Source organism: Gekko japonicus, unplaced genomic scaffold, assembly GCF_001447785.1.
Source record: "Gekko japonicus isolate JY-2015 unplaced genomic scaffold, Gekko_japonicus_V1.1 scaffold2349, whole genome shotgun sequence".
Classification (NCBI taxonomy): domain Eukaryota; kingdom Metazoa; phylum Chordata; class Lepidosauria; order Squamata; family Gekkonidae; genus Gekko; species Gekko japonicus.
In genome coordinates, this window is record NW_015175435.1 from 103,741 (window position 1) to 120,837 (window position 17,097).

The 17,097-nt window shown below is 42.1% G+C and overlaps 1 protein-coding gene across 1 annotated transcript in view; it reads right to left on the reverse strand.

The window, feature by feature from the left end:
• LOC107122710 (CUB and sushi domain-containing protein 1-like) overlaps positions 1-17,097 on the reverse strand; it is a gene marked incomplete at both ends in the record, with an annotated part of 269,905 nt that overhangs the window by 93,307 nt on the left and 159,501 nt on the right. Inside the window, 2 exon segments of the mRNA XM_015425844.1 lie at positions 848-993; positions 9,943-10,120. Coding sequence (XP_015281330.1) covers positions 848-993; positions 9,943-10,120 — 324 coding nt within the window.

The following is a 17,097-nucleotide window of genomic DNA, read 5'->3' on the forward strand; positions in this document are numbered from 1 at the left end:
TGCTGCTTAACATTTTTCTGTTTTACAGTGGAATCTTATGCAGGAATCCACTCTAAGGCCATTGTAACTCTGCATAGGTTTGTGCTGTCAGTCTTTCATTTCGGACTAGAACAGGGTTGTCAGCTGCTTTCTGGCAATAGGAGACTTCCCACCCCCTGCCACCTCTGCCCACTGCCACTCAGCTGGGTGGTGGGAGGAAAATGGCAGGTGAAATGGAGGGGGGTAAGCAATCTCTGGTGTCATTATGTCACTTCTGGCATGACCCAAAAATGACACTGTAATATTGGGCAATGCTCTACCATTCACACAAAACTTTAAATTAAACCAGAGAGTTTGGAGTGAGTGCTAGAGCATCATTCCAGGCACAATGAAATCATGCTGGGGATGCTGATCACGACCCCCTCACCTCCTAAGTCCCCACCTCCCTCATCTCCCATTGGTTGCCAGGATGTGCCACTGGCAACCCTAGACTAGAACCTGGAATTTTCCCACCTTGTCTATGAAGCTGAAGTTTCCTCAATACCAAAAAGTAATGTCTTACTCAGGAGTGCATGGCTTGGGTTAAGTGGGACAGCTTTTTTCCCATTAAAATGTTAAAACCCAGGCAACTCAGTATTAAATATTTAACATTCATTTTGCTGTGAATAATAAAAGCTGATACTCTAGAGGTTTTTATTAAATGAAAATATCATGCCAATTAAACCAATCTAATTTATTTTAACATCACTAGGCAGAAAATATTCTTTTAAAGCTCCAGAGGCTACTTCTCTTTCTCTCTTTCTGTCTGTCTCTCTTACACACACACACACACACATTATATTTGTAAGATGAAAAGTAGACGACTGACCATGAAAATTTAGAACAAAGAACCCTCCAGTGGAGAAGTCACTGTGAAACTTGAGGAGAACTTGATTGATTGAGCTATAAGCTGTTTCAAGAGCTGTATTCCCACTGAACACTCCCAGCTGAGGTGAATTTTGGTCAGGGCCATCCCTAAAGACCAAAAGAAAGTGATATCAGCAAAACCATATAATTAAGGTTTAAATTGACTTTGTTTTCTCTTGATGGTGGTTTTAAATCTTTGAGAAGGCAAGTTAATTCTAATAATTGTAGTTTGGGATAATTCAAATCTGTGGAGACAGTTAAGAGCCTGACCTTTTTAGAGACGGTTGGGACAGCTGTGCAAGTAACATTTATATCTGAACAGGTAAGATACTGTACTGTTTCTCTCAAGATCAACACAGGTAATTAATCACACCTATCTACAGAAAAAAATTACTTCACATGTGTGAAATACTTTGCTGTGAGACTCAACTCAGCTATCAATTCATGCTTCATCTCAGTCAAGGGAGACCAAATATGAATAGTACAGTTAGGTCAATAAAGACCTTATTTGCATAAGTTGCATAAGTCTTTTCAAGACAAGGCCATGATGTGATGTCATGTTACTTACACTGCATCATCAAGTAAAGATATTTAGGTAAACAAAGAAACATGTTCATTGGGGGCGGGAACCCTCTCATCTACAAACTTATTTTACCAGACCCCATGCAGTTACATTTTCATCTATTTGAATGAAATGATACATCATTTGTGCTATGTTATCATATGGCACATTAAAAAAATTAGCAAGAATCTCTCAGTTGTTAAGTAGAACCTGAGCTTCCATTACATTTGGATCAAAAATGGTATTTGGTCATTAATTTGTGTCATGCCTGTCTTAAGGCAGCCAAGTTAACTTATGGATATGATTTCATCTAATGCATATTAGAAAAGTCTTGAATAGTCCTAATCCATCTTCAGTTGCACTTTGAAAGGAGTATGTGTTTGTCTCATGCCAGAATATAAAATAGAGATTTTGAATTACCTGGAAATATCCTGTTCTTCCTAGTAGGCACAGTGTAATCTATTAACTGTGACTGCCCCTCCTACTATCAGACTGGGAGTGTTTCTGCATTTATTTTGTCAGTTCTGGTCCCATACTTCCCCCATTTCTGCACACATTTTTGTACCTTTAGTTTTTGCTTTGGTCCCCCGCTCTGAGTTATTTCCAGTTGTTTTGAGACCATTTTTACCCTGATCTTTTTCTGGAAGGCAATTTTGAGTTGCTCTTTTTCTTCTGCATGATGTTTCTGTCAGTTTCCTTTATCCTGTCCATTCCCACTCACCTCCAGCCCTCTTTTTCATGAATGGACTGTCATCATAGTCAAACCACACACACCCTTTCCCCCTCCCCCCTCCTGGTTTCAATTTTTAATTTTTTTTTAAAAAAATGCACTAAAATATCAATATATCAATAATAAATGTTTTATAAATTCCCAGCTTTCATTTTAAAAAAGTAAGTTTCTAGCCCCTTCCCTGGCAGAGATATGCCTTTTTTATAAAATAAATATAAAAGACTAGGAGCTTATTTTTAGTGCAAAAGACATAAGTAGTCTCGATCTTCTCAATGGTCTTAATCTTTAAATAACTAACTCAGGAAAAGGGTGCAATGTATTTAAAAGGCAGGCTGACTAGCAGTTCAGCAGTCTAATCCTTCTGAAAACTTATATTGTGAGAAAAATAGGGATCTGAAAAATTCAATACGTATTTCCACGCAGACAGCTCTAAATAGCAATGACATTTCTAGGACTCAGCATTTGGGTTGGCAGATGGATAAGAATACATTTGCCTCTGGGACCATCACTACTCCAGTGGTTCCCTCACAATTGAAAGCATTGTTAATTTAAGTTGCTAATATGACAAAATACAACAGGTTGGACTGTTGCATTCTGATAAAATCTTGCTAACAACAAAGCAGTATGGAATGCACATTTATTTCACTTTATAGCCTACCCCATCCAATCAGCTGGGAAAGGTATATAAATTGGATGGAAGTATCAATCATCCTCTTAAAACTCTATTCACCTCCCTCCCAGATAACAGATGTAACCTGCTCTAGTCTATTGGCTCAAAGAATAAGCTGAACTAGAAAGATATTAGGTGGCAAGACTTGTGCAAGAGCCAGTCACATCAATTGGCCAATCCACATTATTGTTTCCTTTCAAAAGTTAGCAGAACAGCATTGGAAAGAGTAACACTGCAGCATCTACTACACCATTTTCAAGGAAGACACAAATTATGCCTCAAGGGAGAAAGAGGGAAATTACCTGACCAGCAGATTAAGACTGGTGGCTGAGCATCCATTCTGCACTTTTTTTTGCAAGTAATTCAAGCCTGAGCTTGCCCAAAGGTGTGAATTTTCAACATGGGTCAAAGGGCAAGACCCCAAGAGTAGATGGTCTTTGCATTCAAAGGGATAATGTATCCCTGCTACTTCTATAGTATCTTTCAGCTTCCTTTATCAGGTGAACCACAACAAAACTGCTGAAGTACCTTGAAGAGGAAGTAAGTCTCGGTGGAGTATAAAAATACGCCATACACAAAGGGTGATAGTAGCAAATGTGGAATCAGATCCATAGAATCAGCTCTTTCCCCTATGTTGTTCAATAAGGTATGACCCAGAACCAGATCATACTTACGCAGCTCCAGGGGCTGCAGACAGAGCTGGACCTGGGGCGGCTAAGCATTCATTGCACAATAACACTCAGGCTTAGAATAATCCTTTATTCAGCATTTAAGCTTCTAAGGGAACAGTTTACTCACATCACATTTTCAGCGGGCTGGTAGGAGCATCTTAAAGTTCAGAGTCTATTGAGTGATTCATGTAGCAAAAGGAGATGAGTCCCTCCCATTTCATTAGCCAAGGGATTGCAGAACAAAGGGAGGAAAATGACAATAAAACCTACTTTTGTGGGCTAGTTTATTACAGGAATAGGAAACTATATAGAAACAACCAGGAAGGCTACTTCAGACCAACTGACCCTGAGGTTGCTAGAACTACAGGTCCCAGAATTCATTATACGTTTAAAGATACAGTAAACAATTTGCTACATTTTACTATTCTGATCTCTGCTGGGGGCAGCACAATGCTGGTTATAAACCAGAACTAGAGTCCGAAAAAGGGTGTCATCGATATGTGGATGATACCAATTGTATATCACCCTGACTAAATTGTCAGGATCTGCCATCTCTGTGCTGATCCAGTGCCTGAATGTGGTGGCTAAATGGCTGGGATAGAATAAACTGAACCTGATCCTTGATAAGATAGATATTATGCTAGCTGGTAAACTCTGAATTGCATGGGGTAGCTTCCCCCAACTATGGATGGGATACACCTTTCTTTGAAGGACTCAGTTAAAAGCTTGGGGATCTGATTATGTCTGGGTCTCTGTAATGTATCCAGTCCAGACAAGTCCAGAGACAAATGTCGAGCTTCGCTCCAAGAGACAATGGACTATGCGGATCCTAGCCCGCTCCAATCAGGGGGCTAGGTTCCCGGCCGAGAGCCTATGGGACTCTCGGCCACTGTAAATAATCTATAGGGAAGTAGGGGTGTGTTTAGGGTGGCGGTTTCTCGGGGGATATAAGCCAGTCTGCGAGCTGTCCCAAGTCGTCTTGTTCCGGATAGAATAAAGTACGCTTTGCTGAAATCACTCTCCAGTTGCGTACTTTCACTGGCAACGAAGGTGGGATCCATCTCCCTCAGAACAGAGACCACGTTCAGGACATCGCCATGAGCCGTTGCGCTGAATTTGCCACCACCGCCAGCATTGAGCATCTTCGAGAAGCGCCGCTCACCACACCACTCCCGAGCTCCGAGCATCGTGCCACTGACCCCGAGAGCAGCACCGCTCTGCCGTCTACACCGCTCGCTTCCACTTGGAACCCATAAGATGGCTGCCCGCATCAGAGAGTCTCCCAGTCTTCGACATCTCCCAACCCTCACAGTGGGAGACCTGGCTGGAAACTCTCAAGAGCAACTTCACCATCCACAAAGCGGTGGATCCAGATATAAAAAAGGCATACCTGCTGCGCCACTGCAGGATGGAGACCTATCTCCTGCTTAAGGACTTAATAGCGCCCAAGCTGACCAAAGACGAGTCGTACAACTCCTTGGTTAAGGCACTGACCGACCATCTGGCTCCCAAACCAACGAAGTTTGTGGAGCGCCTGGACTTTTTTGCGAAGGTCCAGGGCCCTGACGAGACCGCCTCAGATTTCCTGGCGGCTCTATGGTGGAGTGCAACCAGGTGCTCCTTCTCCAACCTAACCGAAACTCTCCTCAACCAGTTCCTCGTGGGACTCTGAGAGCCTAAGCTTCAGAGGAAGCTGGTAAGCCAGGACAACCTGGACCTGGAGAAGGCAATCTGGGAGGCCACTGCATACAAAAAGGCACACCAAGACCGCCGCACCAAGGCGGTCCACCACCCTGCCACCAATGGCCAGGCCAAGCACATGGTCAGAACCACAAAGGATGCTCTCCGCCGCTTGGACTCCCTGAACTGGGATTATAAACTGGCAGCTTTCCTTTTCGGCCAGCGAACAACGCCCCACACCACTACAGGGCGCAGTCCGGCAGAGCTACTTCTGGGCTGCCGCCTGGTGACCTAGTTGGATCGTCTGCACCCCGACTGGGTATCGACAGAGACACCGGGCACGGAGACGCACGAGGCAGCCAGGGGTTTCTTCCCGGAAGATCCCATGTACGCACGGAACTACGCCCGGGGGCTCACCTGGATCCCGGCATGAGTTAAAGAGTTAAGGGCCCCAGATCGTATGAGGTCTCTTGTGAAGACAGCCAAGTTCAACACCGGCACATCGACCGGCTACGTCGCCAGACGATACCATTGGACCCCCCAGGACTCGGACATGGCCGAGGTTCCGGAGGCCTCACCCCAGGCCCAACTCCCGGTGGCCGACCCCCGGCCTCTACCCTTGGTTGAACCCGAGTCACCTCTTCTGGAGGCGTCGGGGACGCCAGCACCGCTGCCCCCGGCACCTCTCCCGGCCAGCTCGCCTCCGAGGGCTCCCGGGGTAGAAGCCGCAGCAGTCCCTGAACCTCGCTGCTCTACCCGCACCAGGAAGTTACCAGCCCACCTGAAGGACTTTGTCTGTGGGTGCATTGCGGACCAAGGGGGGAGGGGTGTAATGTATCCAGTCCAGACAAGTCAAGAGACAAATGTTGAGCTTCGCTCCAAGAGACAATGGACTATGCAGATCATAGCCCGCTCCAATCAGGGGGCTAGGTTCCTGGCCGAGAGCCTATGGGACTCTCGGCCACTGTAAATAACCTACAGGGAAGTAGGGGTGTGTTTGGGGTGTCTGTTTCTCGGGGAATATAAGCCAGTCTGCGAGCCGGCCCAAGTCGTCTTGTTCCGGATAGAATAAAGTATGCTTTGCTGAAATCACTCTCCGGTTGCATACTTTTCAGTCTCCAAATAGGAAAAAAGATTATGGGACACCCTTGCATCTAAAAAATAAGAAATAAGTATCTTCTGCTGCTCAGGATTCATGAATCAATGAGCTTCTAAGGGTACAAAAGGAAAGAGATTTTGGTACTGCAAATACATTTTTCCTGTTGCATTTAGTTCAGAAGTTGACCCTATTTCTGCAGATATTGCTAATCCATGCTATGGTAACCTCAAGGATTGAGCTATGTGGAGCTACCCTTCAAAACAGTTTGAAAACTTTAGCTGTTGTAATATGGAGCAGAACATTTGTTATCAGGGTCTACTTGTTGGGGTCACGTTACATTAGTCCTGAATTCTCTTTAGTGGCTGCCTAATTGTTTCTGGGTCTCATTTAAGGTGCTGCCAGTCTTGGTTACCTTAAATCTCTTCATGACCCCGTACCTAAAGACCTGTCGCTCCTGATATGAACTCATTCAGCAGCTGTGTTCCCCACAAGAGGTTCTCCTGATAACAAATGTTCTGCTCCATATTACAACAGCTAAAGTTTTCAAACTGTTTTGAAGGGTAGCTCCACATAGCTCAATCCTTGTGAAATGAGTGCTAGGACAAGGGACAGAGCTGTGATCCTAAATTGAGTGCCCCATGCTGGACTATGGATTGTATACTGTGGCCAGGGCATCCTTGTGCCAAAGGTGCATGCCAAGCCAGATCTGGACCCAAGACTACAAAGGACTTCTGCCCATGGTCCACTATGCATCTGCATAAGCATCGTGATGCAGACCAGCAGCCCCAGTCTTCATGAACACAGAAACAGCAGCAGACCAGAGAGGAGCCATGTTCTGAAAGAGGCCAGAAGTTCTTGCAAAGAAGCCATGAAAGGATTGCTTCTCCAGCATGCAGCACATCCCTCTTCCCCCGAGACATCCTTAAACAAAGACTGTTGCCCAGCCAGAAACAAAAGATGCGATTGAGGGTGCATTCAGATGGGCAGCTAATCCTGTCATTATGCCAGCTTGAATTTTATCCCGATCTTTTTAATCCATCGTAGCACGACCAGACATCCCCTTGGTGAATCGCCTTACCGCGCGCTGCCTCTGTTGTGGATTGTCTAGATGGCATCCACTGGAGGCATGCGCGGTGGAGTTTTATTTAGAAAAAAACTTTTGGCGCATGCGCATAGGCGTCACAGCGTGTTGATCCACGCATGTGTAGAGATTTGTTTAAATGGTGCCCGCTCGGGATAGTCTGACGTCAGACCACCTTGACGGGAGGATTGCGTGGTGGTGGAACGATCAGACAGGTGAAAGTCCACAGTTGTCCCGCAGGTAACCAAAAACCCCAGATTTAAAGTGCTATCTTTTAAGTATGGCACCAAAGCGAGGCAAAATAGGATGCCCATGCAAGAGGGACATTTCCCAGATGTTTGTGTCTGGACATTACCTTTAGATCCGTGAGGCAATCGTGCCTTGCGTGGATCTAAAGAGCCATCTGATCGGACTCACAGCCTTCCTGCCACTGATCCAGAGGACACCCATGACAAGAATCAAATCGTTAAAGTGATTGTACCCTCTTTTTCCTTCCCATGTCTCACAGCTTCCCCAAGAGGTGTCACTCCCTTAAGCACATCAACCCTAAATTGTCCAACCACTTTGTCCTATTCATCTTAAGGGTTTTTTCTTCTACATTTCCTGGGAACCAGTGACCACCCAGTTCCTGCCTCAGGTCACAAAATTGGCTACTTAAGGGGAACTCTCTGCACATGCTTTAGAACTCTCACCCCCACACACACACCTTTCAGGTTCCGTACCTGATCAGTTTGGGGGCACTCCACATGTGTTGCTGGCCGGCTTACAATCCACTCCCTCTCTCTGTCTTCCCTTTTCGCTGCACAGTGTACTCATCTCACCGGACAGGTAACATATCACTCATCAGCGATATTCCTGCTAATGTGAAAAGTCACTGTCTTTTCCTGCCTAATTCTTCCTAGATCTGTATTGAGTGTGTCTGTGTGCTTATCATTTCTGTATGATAGATAATTATTTAGTAAAAGACCAGTTATCACATCAAACTGGTCTCCTCATCTATTCATGGGCTCTGGGAATTCTGACTCTGGTATACAAAGGTTATGGCCCTGCACTATATGCCAATAACTCTTTAATATCATAATTCCCCTCCCCCCCAGCTATGTCAGCCTTAACACAAGGCCAAACTACACATTGCAGCTGCAACAAATGCCATTTTTAAAGCCTGCAGGAGCCTGAATTTGCTCCAGAGAGCAGCATGGGGGAGAGATGGGCTCCCACACACCTTTTTCATGAGCTGGAATGGCCCCAGTTGGGAGTTCTTTGCATAAATTTGGAGCAGGGTGTGCTCAGAATACTCCATTTGCTCCACAGGTATGGTCTGCGACATGCTTGAATGTGCCTTCAAAAAACCTGAATCCTACAGCAAAAGCTTCTATACTGTAGTGAAGGGTAACCACCAGTGTTCCTCAGTATGAGTTAGCTCACAGTTTTTTAGCCTCCGGCGCACACATTTTTGTCTTCGCTCAGGAAGGACGGCTCCAGAACAAACTAATTTATGCAGTAGCCAAATCACTTGCTCACAATTTTAATGCCACAAAGTAGAATTTTTGCTCACAAGACTCCACAGCTTAGAGGGAGCATTGGTAACCATCCAACTATCTGCTTCTGAAATGTCCCTGCATGTTAAAACAGGGTTGCCAAGCTATAAGGAACCTAAACCTAGGTCCCCCCAGGTCACCACTTGTTTGGCAAGTGAGCAGTGTCCTGGCCCATGGGTCTTCAAGGTTATGTGTACACAAATAAACACCCTTTTGTAAAATGTACAGGGGTTTATTAAATATTTTAAAAGACAGGCTATCACTAAGCAACACAGTCTCTGCAATTTAATAGCAAGAAAACAACAAAGCTAACTTTCTATCTAATATGTCAGTGCCTGGTATTAGACGGTATACTTTCTTAGAATACAAGAGTCCAAGCTAGAGGTTTAAGCATTCTCTATGCAGCTGTCCATCGTGATGAAACATTACACAGTCAGAGAAACAGCCTGGTCAAATCATAAAGTTAGCACAGCTTCCATCTTGCCTATGGCTTAATTATTGTCTTTGGCCATCTGGGTGGTCTCCCAAACCCAATCAGGGAGCTCGCATGAACCCTACAGAAGATGACATCCACTTCTGCTTCCTCCCTCCCTCCAGTTATACAACTGAACATAGGTTCTTATGATGATTTTATGTAGATTATTAGAGCACCGATTTTATTATGTATGTAATATTGTTTTACTGTTTTAAATTTTAAATTCGGCATTGACGCTTGTTAGCCACCCTGAGCTGCTGGGTAGGGTGGGATATAAATCCCAAAATAAATAAATATAAATAAATAAATAAAAATGATTAACCAATTACCACATTCTCAATTATGGACACCTGCAAACTGGAGCAGGCCTTCTAATATTCACGTTAACCCTTGAAGGGAATCAGGGTGCTTTGCTTCACACAAGCACAGCACAAATCAGCTATTAAACAAAATTTACTGGACATCTGAGTTAGTTGCACAGCTCTTGAGATTGTGGCTACAGACTTTAACAGACAAAGAAAAAGTATAAAACAAACAAATAAGTCACATACCAAACTGCAATGTAGTCATTCACTAGCTCTGTTTGGAGTAAGGTGAAATTGATATAGATCCCATGGCCCGGTGGTACAGTAATAATCCATGTACAATCTTTTGAATTTGGGTATTCATCTGGAAATCCTGGGGAATACACAGTACCATTCTGAGACGTCACATTATAGCCACAAGGAGCTGAAAGGTAGAAGAAAGATACTAGTTAAAGGTAGCAATTTAAAGACAGACTATAATTTTTTCTGCTTATCAAGAATATACATTTCTTTAGGGAAAGATCACATTCTTTCCTTGGTGAAAATTACATCTCCAGTTAAAAGATATCAGGGATCTGGTAATGAAGAAAGACCTTCTATGCCAGATAGCCTGGAGAGCCACTTCAAATCAAAGTAGATACTATTGAATTTGATGGATCAGTGAATGATCTGTATATTATGTACATTTTTGCTGTAACCCCTTTACACCATTAAACCTGCTTCTCATAGAATGAGGGAAAACTAGATGGTTTGATAGGGACTGTAAGGCCTTGAAGAGCCAGAGACCAAGAAACGACTAGAAATGTAAATTTACTAACTCTCATGCATCCCTAACTCTTTACCTTAAAACTAATCATCTATATTGTGCTGTACTCTTTAAATGCTTTGGGCAAGAAGCAGGGGGCGCACACCTGAACTCCAAGCAGCAAATTCATCCCCCACTGGGGACTAGGAAGGACCCAGCAACCCTATAAAGAGTTCAGATGCCCAAGTCAACAAAGAAATTTATCCATGGGTTTGGGAACACCAATGAAAACTATGTTCCATGACCCCAACTCAGTTTTAATAGATGATATTATAGAGAAGTTTGAGGATTTGCCTGTTTGGGATCCAATATCACTAGATGAGGTTAAACTTGTTGATTAACCATCTAAAGGCTGGTAAGGTGCCTGGGCCAGATTTCGTTCCTCCCAACCTTCTAAAAGCTGACGTTGGTTGGCTGTTGCCAGTAAATGCTGATTTGTTTATGGCAATTGATGGAACAGGGATAATACCTGACCAGTGGAGGCAGGCAATAGTAACACCTATTTATAAGAAAGGGGGGGGGAAACAGCCCTCCTAATTATTACCCTATCAATCTTCCTTTGGTCTTGGGTAAACTATACACCTACCATCTACACATCAAACTGGATAATTAGATGTGGATAACTCAGATTTTGGGCCCAGATCAGACTGGATTTTTTTGAATTAGTCTCATTTGGTTGAGAAATATTCTGCCTTTAAAAAGGGAAAGCTTTATGCTGCGTTCATCAATCTACAGAGAGCATTTGATTCTATCTATCTGTCTATCTAAGGAACTAGAAACCACATCTATATCTTAAAGGTTGTTATTTCTAATTAAGCTTATCTTTCAGCAATAATATTACACAGAAAGAAAGCAGCTGAGCTTAGCATACATTTGAGACTTTCACGCCTCTATGCTATTTGTCTGCACATGTACACTGATTTAAGAAATAAATGGCAACAAAGCAATCTTTGTGATCATCATATGTATCAAGGTCCTTGTGTAGGACTACCAATTCTGGATTGGAAAATTCTAGGAGACTTGGGGGTAGAACCTTGGGGAAGGCAGGATGTGGGAAAGGGACGGAGCCCAGTTGGGTACAATGCCATAAGGTCCACCATACAAAGTAGCCATTTACTTCATGGGAACTGATCTTTGTAATCTGGAGATAAATTGTAATTCCGGGAGATCTCCAGGCCCCACCCAGAGGCTGGCAACATTATACTTGTGTGTGATGTTTTACTGATTATAACCTATCAAAGGACTACAGAAATAGTAGTAAAAGTTATCTCAATTGCGCTAAAAGTTTTTTTGTTATTAATATTTTTTATTTTATAGTTATATTTTTACAAACATGTAACAATACCAGTCAAAACAAAGCAAGATACAATTGAAGTATAACTCAGAACAATTTGCAAAGTATGGCTTTAACATTACTGTGAAATAAGGGGTATCCCCCCATACATCATCTATATGATTTATGTAATAACAACAGTAATATGTGAACGACAACAATAGTGATAGGAAAATACAGACCGTTTCAACACTACACTCTATAGAGATAACATGACAAAAACAAGTAAGCTTCAATTCCAAGAATCATCATAACCATTTTAGATACTGAGCCCAAGAGGTAAGCGCTAAAAGTTTGATAAACTTACACACTTGTGTACATCGATGAAATATGCATTGTATCAAGATTCTTTCTGTGTGAGATTTTATCAGCGTTTGAAAGGCCCTATGTTCATCATTAAAATTTCACACATTACAGCAATACTAGAGTAAGGGGAAACAACTAATTCCTACAATCAAATCAAAATAAATGAATTCTTATGACATACATTCACCTGCATTTCAAACTAGTGTGACAGCAGTAAACTCATTTATTTGGAAACTTTTGTTTTATATTTATTTTATCATATATGCCAATTTTAAAAATATGATCAGCTAAAGTATTTGAAATAAATGATGTGTTCAAAACATGAAATGGCATATAAAACTAATCCAGCTAAATTGACTTCACTACACTGTATAGGCTGTTCACATCAATGTTCCATTTCTAAAGTGAATTTTTCCATTTAAAAGGCAGCCATTTATTCTGTATGCCATCTGCCTAAAATATTTTCTAAGAATACAGTATAGCTAGCAACAGCTTCAGATTAATATCTGGCTAATATTGAACCAAGAATTTTAAATACAGCCTTCATTAAAAAAAAAGAATCTTGTGGCATGTTAAACACTAAAAACTTTTGATCCCAGTATAAACTTTTGTGGATTAGTGCCCACTTCTTCAGATAGTAAGAGCAGATCCTTATTTACTTGCTTCATTTATAGTTTACCATTCTTACAGATATTCAAGGCAGATGAATAAAATTAAAAAAGGGCCTCCTGAACAAATCCATTTGCAAATTCTGTACAGCATTTTTATGCAGAAAGTGTAAAATGAAAACAAACAGGAGGATCGAGGGACCATGAAATGCTGGAAGTACAGGGTAAAATGTCCATATGTAAAATTAAAATCCAATCAAACAAAAGCTCTGAAAAAATGCAGCCCTTGGTATAGACATTTATGAAAAACTTGAACATATTGTCAAGGGGGCTGGTCTCTTAACTGAGACAATTCTACCCATCCCTGCCTGTACAGCACTGTGGGATTATCTGGTCACAGGGGTTTAGCAGGAAATGTTTGGAGTTTCTTTGTGATTACTTGCAATGGAAACTTTTTTTTTTTTGCCTGTTTCTCACTGATGTTTCAGACAAGGGTACTGAATTAGGCCTTGTTCTTAATCTACTGGTTAGTGGTTAGGCCCTTTTGGGTTGGCAGGATTAGTGCATAATGATGCTTGTTAAATTTGATTGTTAAACTCCTTGAGTCATCCAAGGATGGGGGGGAGACACCTCAGACCAACTATTGGCTGAATGGTACCACAGAGCTTAGAAGGAGGCTATGTCAGTACAACTGCAGTAGGTCAATAAGAAATGGGAAGGACATTGCAGTGGTCAATGATCATAAACAAGAATCTTGCTCAGCTTTGTGTTGACATTTGGACCACATAAAACTTTGAACTTTGCCCCAAATCTGATGCCCATAAAAGCAAAGTCTGTTGAAGTTTTACTTCTTTCCCCCCCGAGCATTTCCCTCCAATTTTTTTCTAGAGTTCAAAGCAAATTAGAAGCAGGTTGGACATGATTATTAGCATTATTTCCTTAGTTTTCCTTTTCAAAGTTTTTCCCACTTATTCAGTTTTATTATAGCCCCCCTTAACCCTTCTCCTCCAAAGGCTCACCTTATAGCCTCTTAGGATCTAAGGCAGGGGTCCCCAACATTTTCAAGCCAGGAGTCATTTTGGGAATTTTGAGAGTTGGTGATGAGCACCACCTTAAAATGGCTGCCACATGAGGTAGAACTAAACTTATATCTCCCTTCTTGCTTTGCAAAAGAATCACACAGCAACCATGCTGAACATACGAAGCTGCCTAATTCAGAGTCCAGCCATTGGTCTGTCAAGGTTAATATTGTCTGTACATTGGTTGGCAGCTTCCTTCAGCCCTTGTGAGGACAGCAAGCTCGAGACAAAGCAGGTGGGCTTCTACTACTGAACATTTACTTCCCCTCAGGCAACAGCCCAGCCACCTGGGACTCTAAGACCAGAACAAAGCTCCATCCCTGCTTTGCAAAAGCAGCTCATGGGAAGAGTCGGTCAGGTCACAAACTCATTGCAATCATAATCACCCCTCTATGTTACTTTATTCCACAATGAACCTGAAGTGTATCTGAAGAAGTGAGCAGTGACTTACAAAAGCTCATACCCTGCCACAAACGTTGTTAGTCTTTAAGGTGCTACTAGATTCTTGTGCTTTTCTACAGCTACAGACAGACTAGCATGACTACCCATCTTGATCTATATTTATGGGAGGCTTTTTTATTTTCCTATTAAAAAAATTTAAACTTCTTTCTCAAAGAAGAGAAGGGAAATGAAGGAAAGCCCAACTGGGGGAGGGTGGGAGAGATTGAGGAATAAAAAGAAGGAAAGCTTGAAGTGGGAATGGAACCACACACTGTCTAAGGAAAGCCCGGGTGCTTAGCTGTCATCTTAATCTGTCAGTGGTGGCAGCTGCTTTTGCAGTTCTAAAAAACCCTTCCATTTGAATGAGGTCAGTGAATAACAAGTCCTGCCTTACAGCAGCCCTGTGCACTTTCTGAAAAGATAGAGAGAGTTAGGGAAAGGACCCATGAGTGCCATGGTGCCTATGGGTGGCACACTGGGGAACCATGATCTAATGTGCCACCCACTCCCTTTCTGCTCTCTCTATACACATTTTTCTTCCCACCACTATAGCCTCTGGTCCTCTGAACTACCCACTAAAGTCCCCCACACATATTTAATTGCTGTTTCCATAATAGCCTACCTGCTGCCATAGAATCCCAACCATTAGCTCATTATCTGAAGTGCCCACTAAAGCCCTTCCCCATAGCTACCAACATCAACATGCTTTCTTCACCATCTGTCAGGTACTCTTAAATTCTGCCAGTAGATAAAAAGTTGTCTGTTTCATTAAAAGGCTGATTCACACATTATACACAGGTTGGATCCTGAAACCCCACTCTTTACTCTGTGTAAGTCACATGTGATTTGTGGGTTCTCCTCAGTTCCCACATTTGAACTGTGACTGTAGCATGCATGAAAAGGGTCATTGGCCTTCCCTCTTGCACCAGTTTCCTAACCTGCCATCTGTACCCTCATAGATTTCCTCAACAGCCAAGTAGCAACACTCCTTGCCAAGACAATGTCAGGTCAGGAAAATGGTGCAGAAGGTGAGGAAAGCTGAAGCCCTTCTCCATGTGCTCCGCAGCCATAATCCAAACTGGGCCCTGCACACACAGGAACTGAGAAGAATCAACAAATCATGTGTGACTTAACAGGACAAACAATAGGAACCCCTGACCCAACCTGTGTACTCTATAATGAATTTGATTCTTCCTCTCTGCAAAGGAGGAAAGTATTATATGACTTGTGTTTCTGCTCTATTGATACTTCACATACAGCACTCAGTCTATATTAACTGTTAGTACCATGACAGAGGGAACAAGATTGATCTTGTGTATCACCAAACTGGTATGAACCATTCCCTCCAAAAAGTCCTCAGAAAGAACTAGGGGAGAATGTTGTTCTGTCCTGTAAAACCACTTTCCAGTTCCATGCTAATCATAACAATTATTTCCCATCAATTTTCATTCTAGTCAGAATAAAATTAAGGATCAAGTAGACTTAATTCTAAGGAAGACGCTGTGGACTTCAGTCTTCCTTTAAAGAAATTGTTTCATTTCCTAATGCAGAAAATATAAAATGCTTCCCTTCCATTCCTTAGGCATGCACTATGATCAAAATAAAAAGACAACACAATTACTTAACCCAAGCTATTCAGCCTTCGACAACATATTCAGGCATGCTTGTTAATATGGGGAGGTGGTAGCTTCTTACTCATTAAGAACTTGTCCTAGAGCTGATTGATGTTATATGCCAACATGGAGTTCAGCTCACAGGAAACGACACAGATGTTCAATATATGACAGAGCTGTGCTTGTTGAGTTCCTCCAGACCATGAACATGACTTTGTCTCAGTGGAGGTCTGAATAAAGTAGAGGCTAGAATACCTACAGGCTTGGGTGAACTGCCACTAGAATATATACAGAACTTTAAATGGCTTATTACATCAACAGGTCAGGGGGAAAGAAAAGACTGAACATATGTTTGTTACTAGTTTTTTGGTTTTTTAAAAATTCAATTTAACATGACTGAATGCACTGTTGAACAGCACCTGAAAAGATCCAAGGAGAAAATTAAATTTCTGTAATAGCTATAAATATAATGTGAAATCTTTAAATACACAGTCAGGGGATTCCCATAAATTCTTGGTCCAGAGATCTCAGGATGCCTCAGAGCAATAAAAATGGTCTGGGTACTGGACAATGAAGATCACATCTATGGATATTTGTGATTTGTTTTGTTTTTATTTTTGCTTTCAAAATATGAAAAGAGTCAAAGGTTGGTTCAATGTCAGTTATTAGGAAGCTCACAGTGCAATCCTAGCTCCATGCGTAGGGTGCTGTATTATCTGAAGTGTATTAATTCCTGTTTTCCTTACCAAATGCAAATAGGCTGACAGAAAAAAATCTCAAATGTGTTCCCTATTCATCTATATGTGCGGAGTTGGGTCTTCACCTTTTGGAAACTAAGGCTTTTCAAATACTGATTATGGCTTTCAAATACTGGTTAAACATTTATTTTAGATCTGAACCTGGGAGCTTATCATCCTACTTAATGGAAGATCAGCATAGCACTGATATCATAAATTCCAAAAAGTGTTCCCTTCATACACCCCTGTCTGTTCTGCAGCTAATTTAGGTATACATCAAAGGCCTGGAATGATGCCCCACTATTTTTTCCCGTTTTGGATTCCACATTCCAGTGCCGAGCCTTTACTTTGGCCCGTTTAAATGCTTTTCCATTGGTAGTCCTTTTTGGTAGATTTAGGCAAATACCTTCTCAAAATAGGTTTTGTCCACGTGAATTAGGTACTCTTGATCTGTTATCCCATATCATTTTAAAGTATCC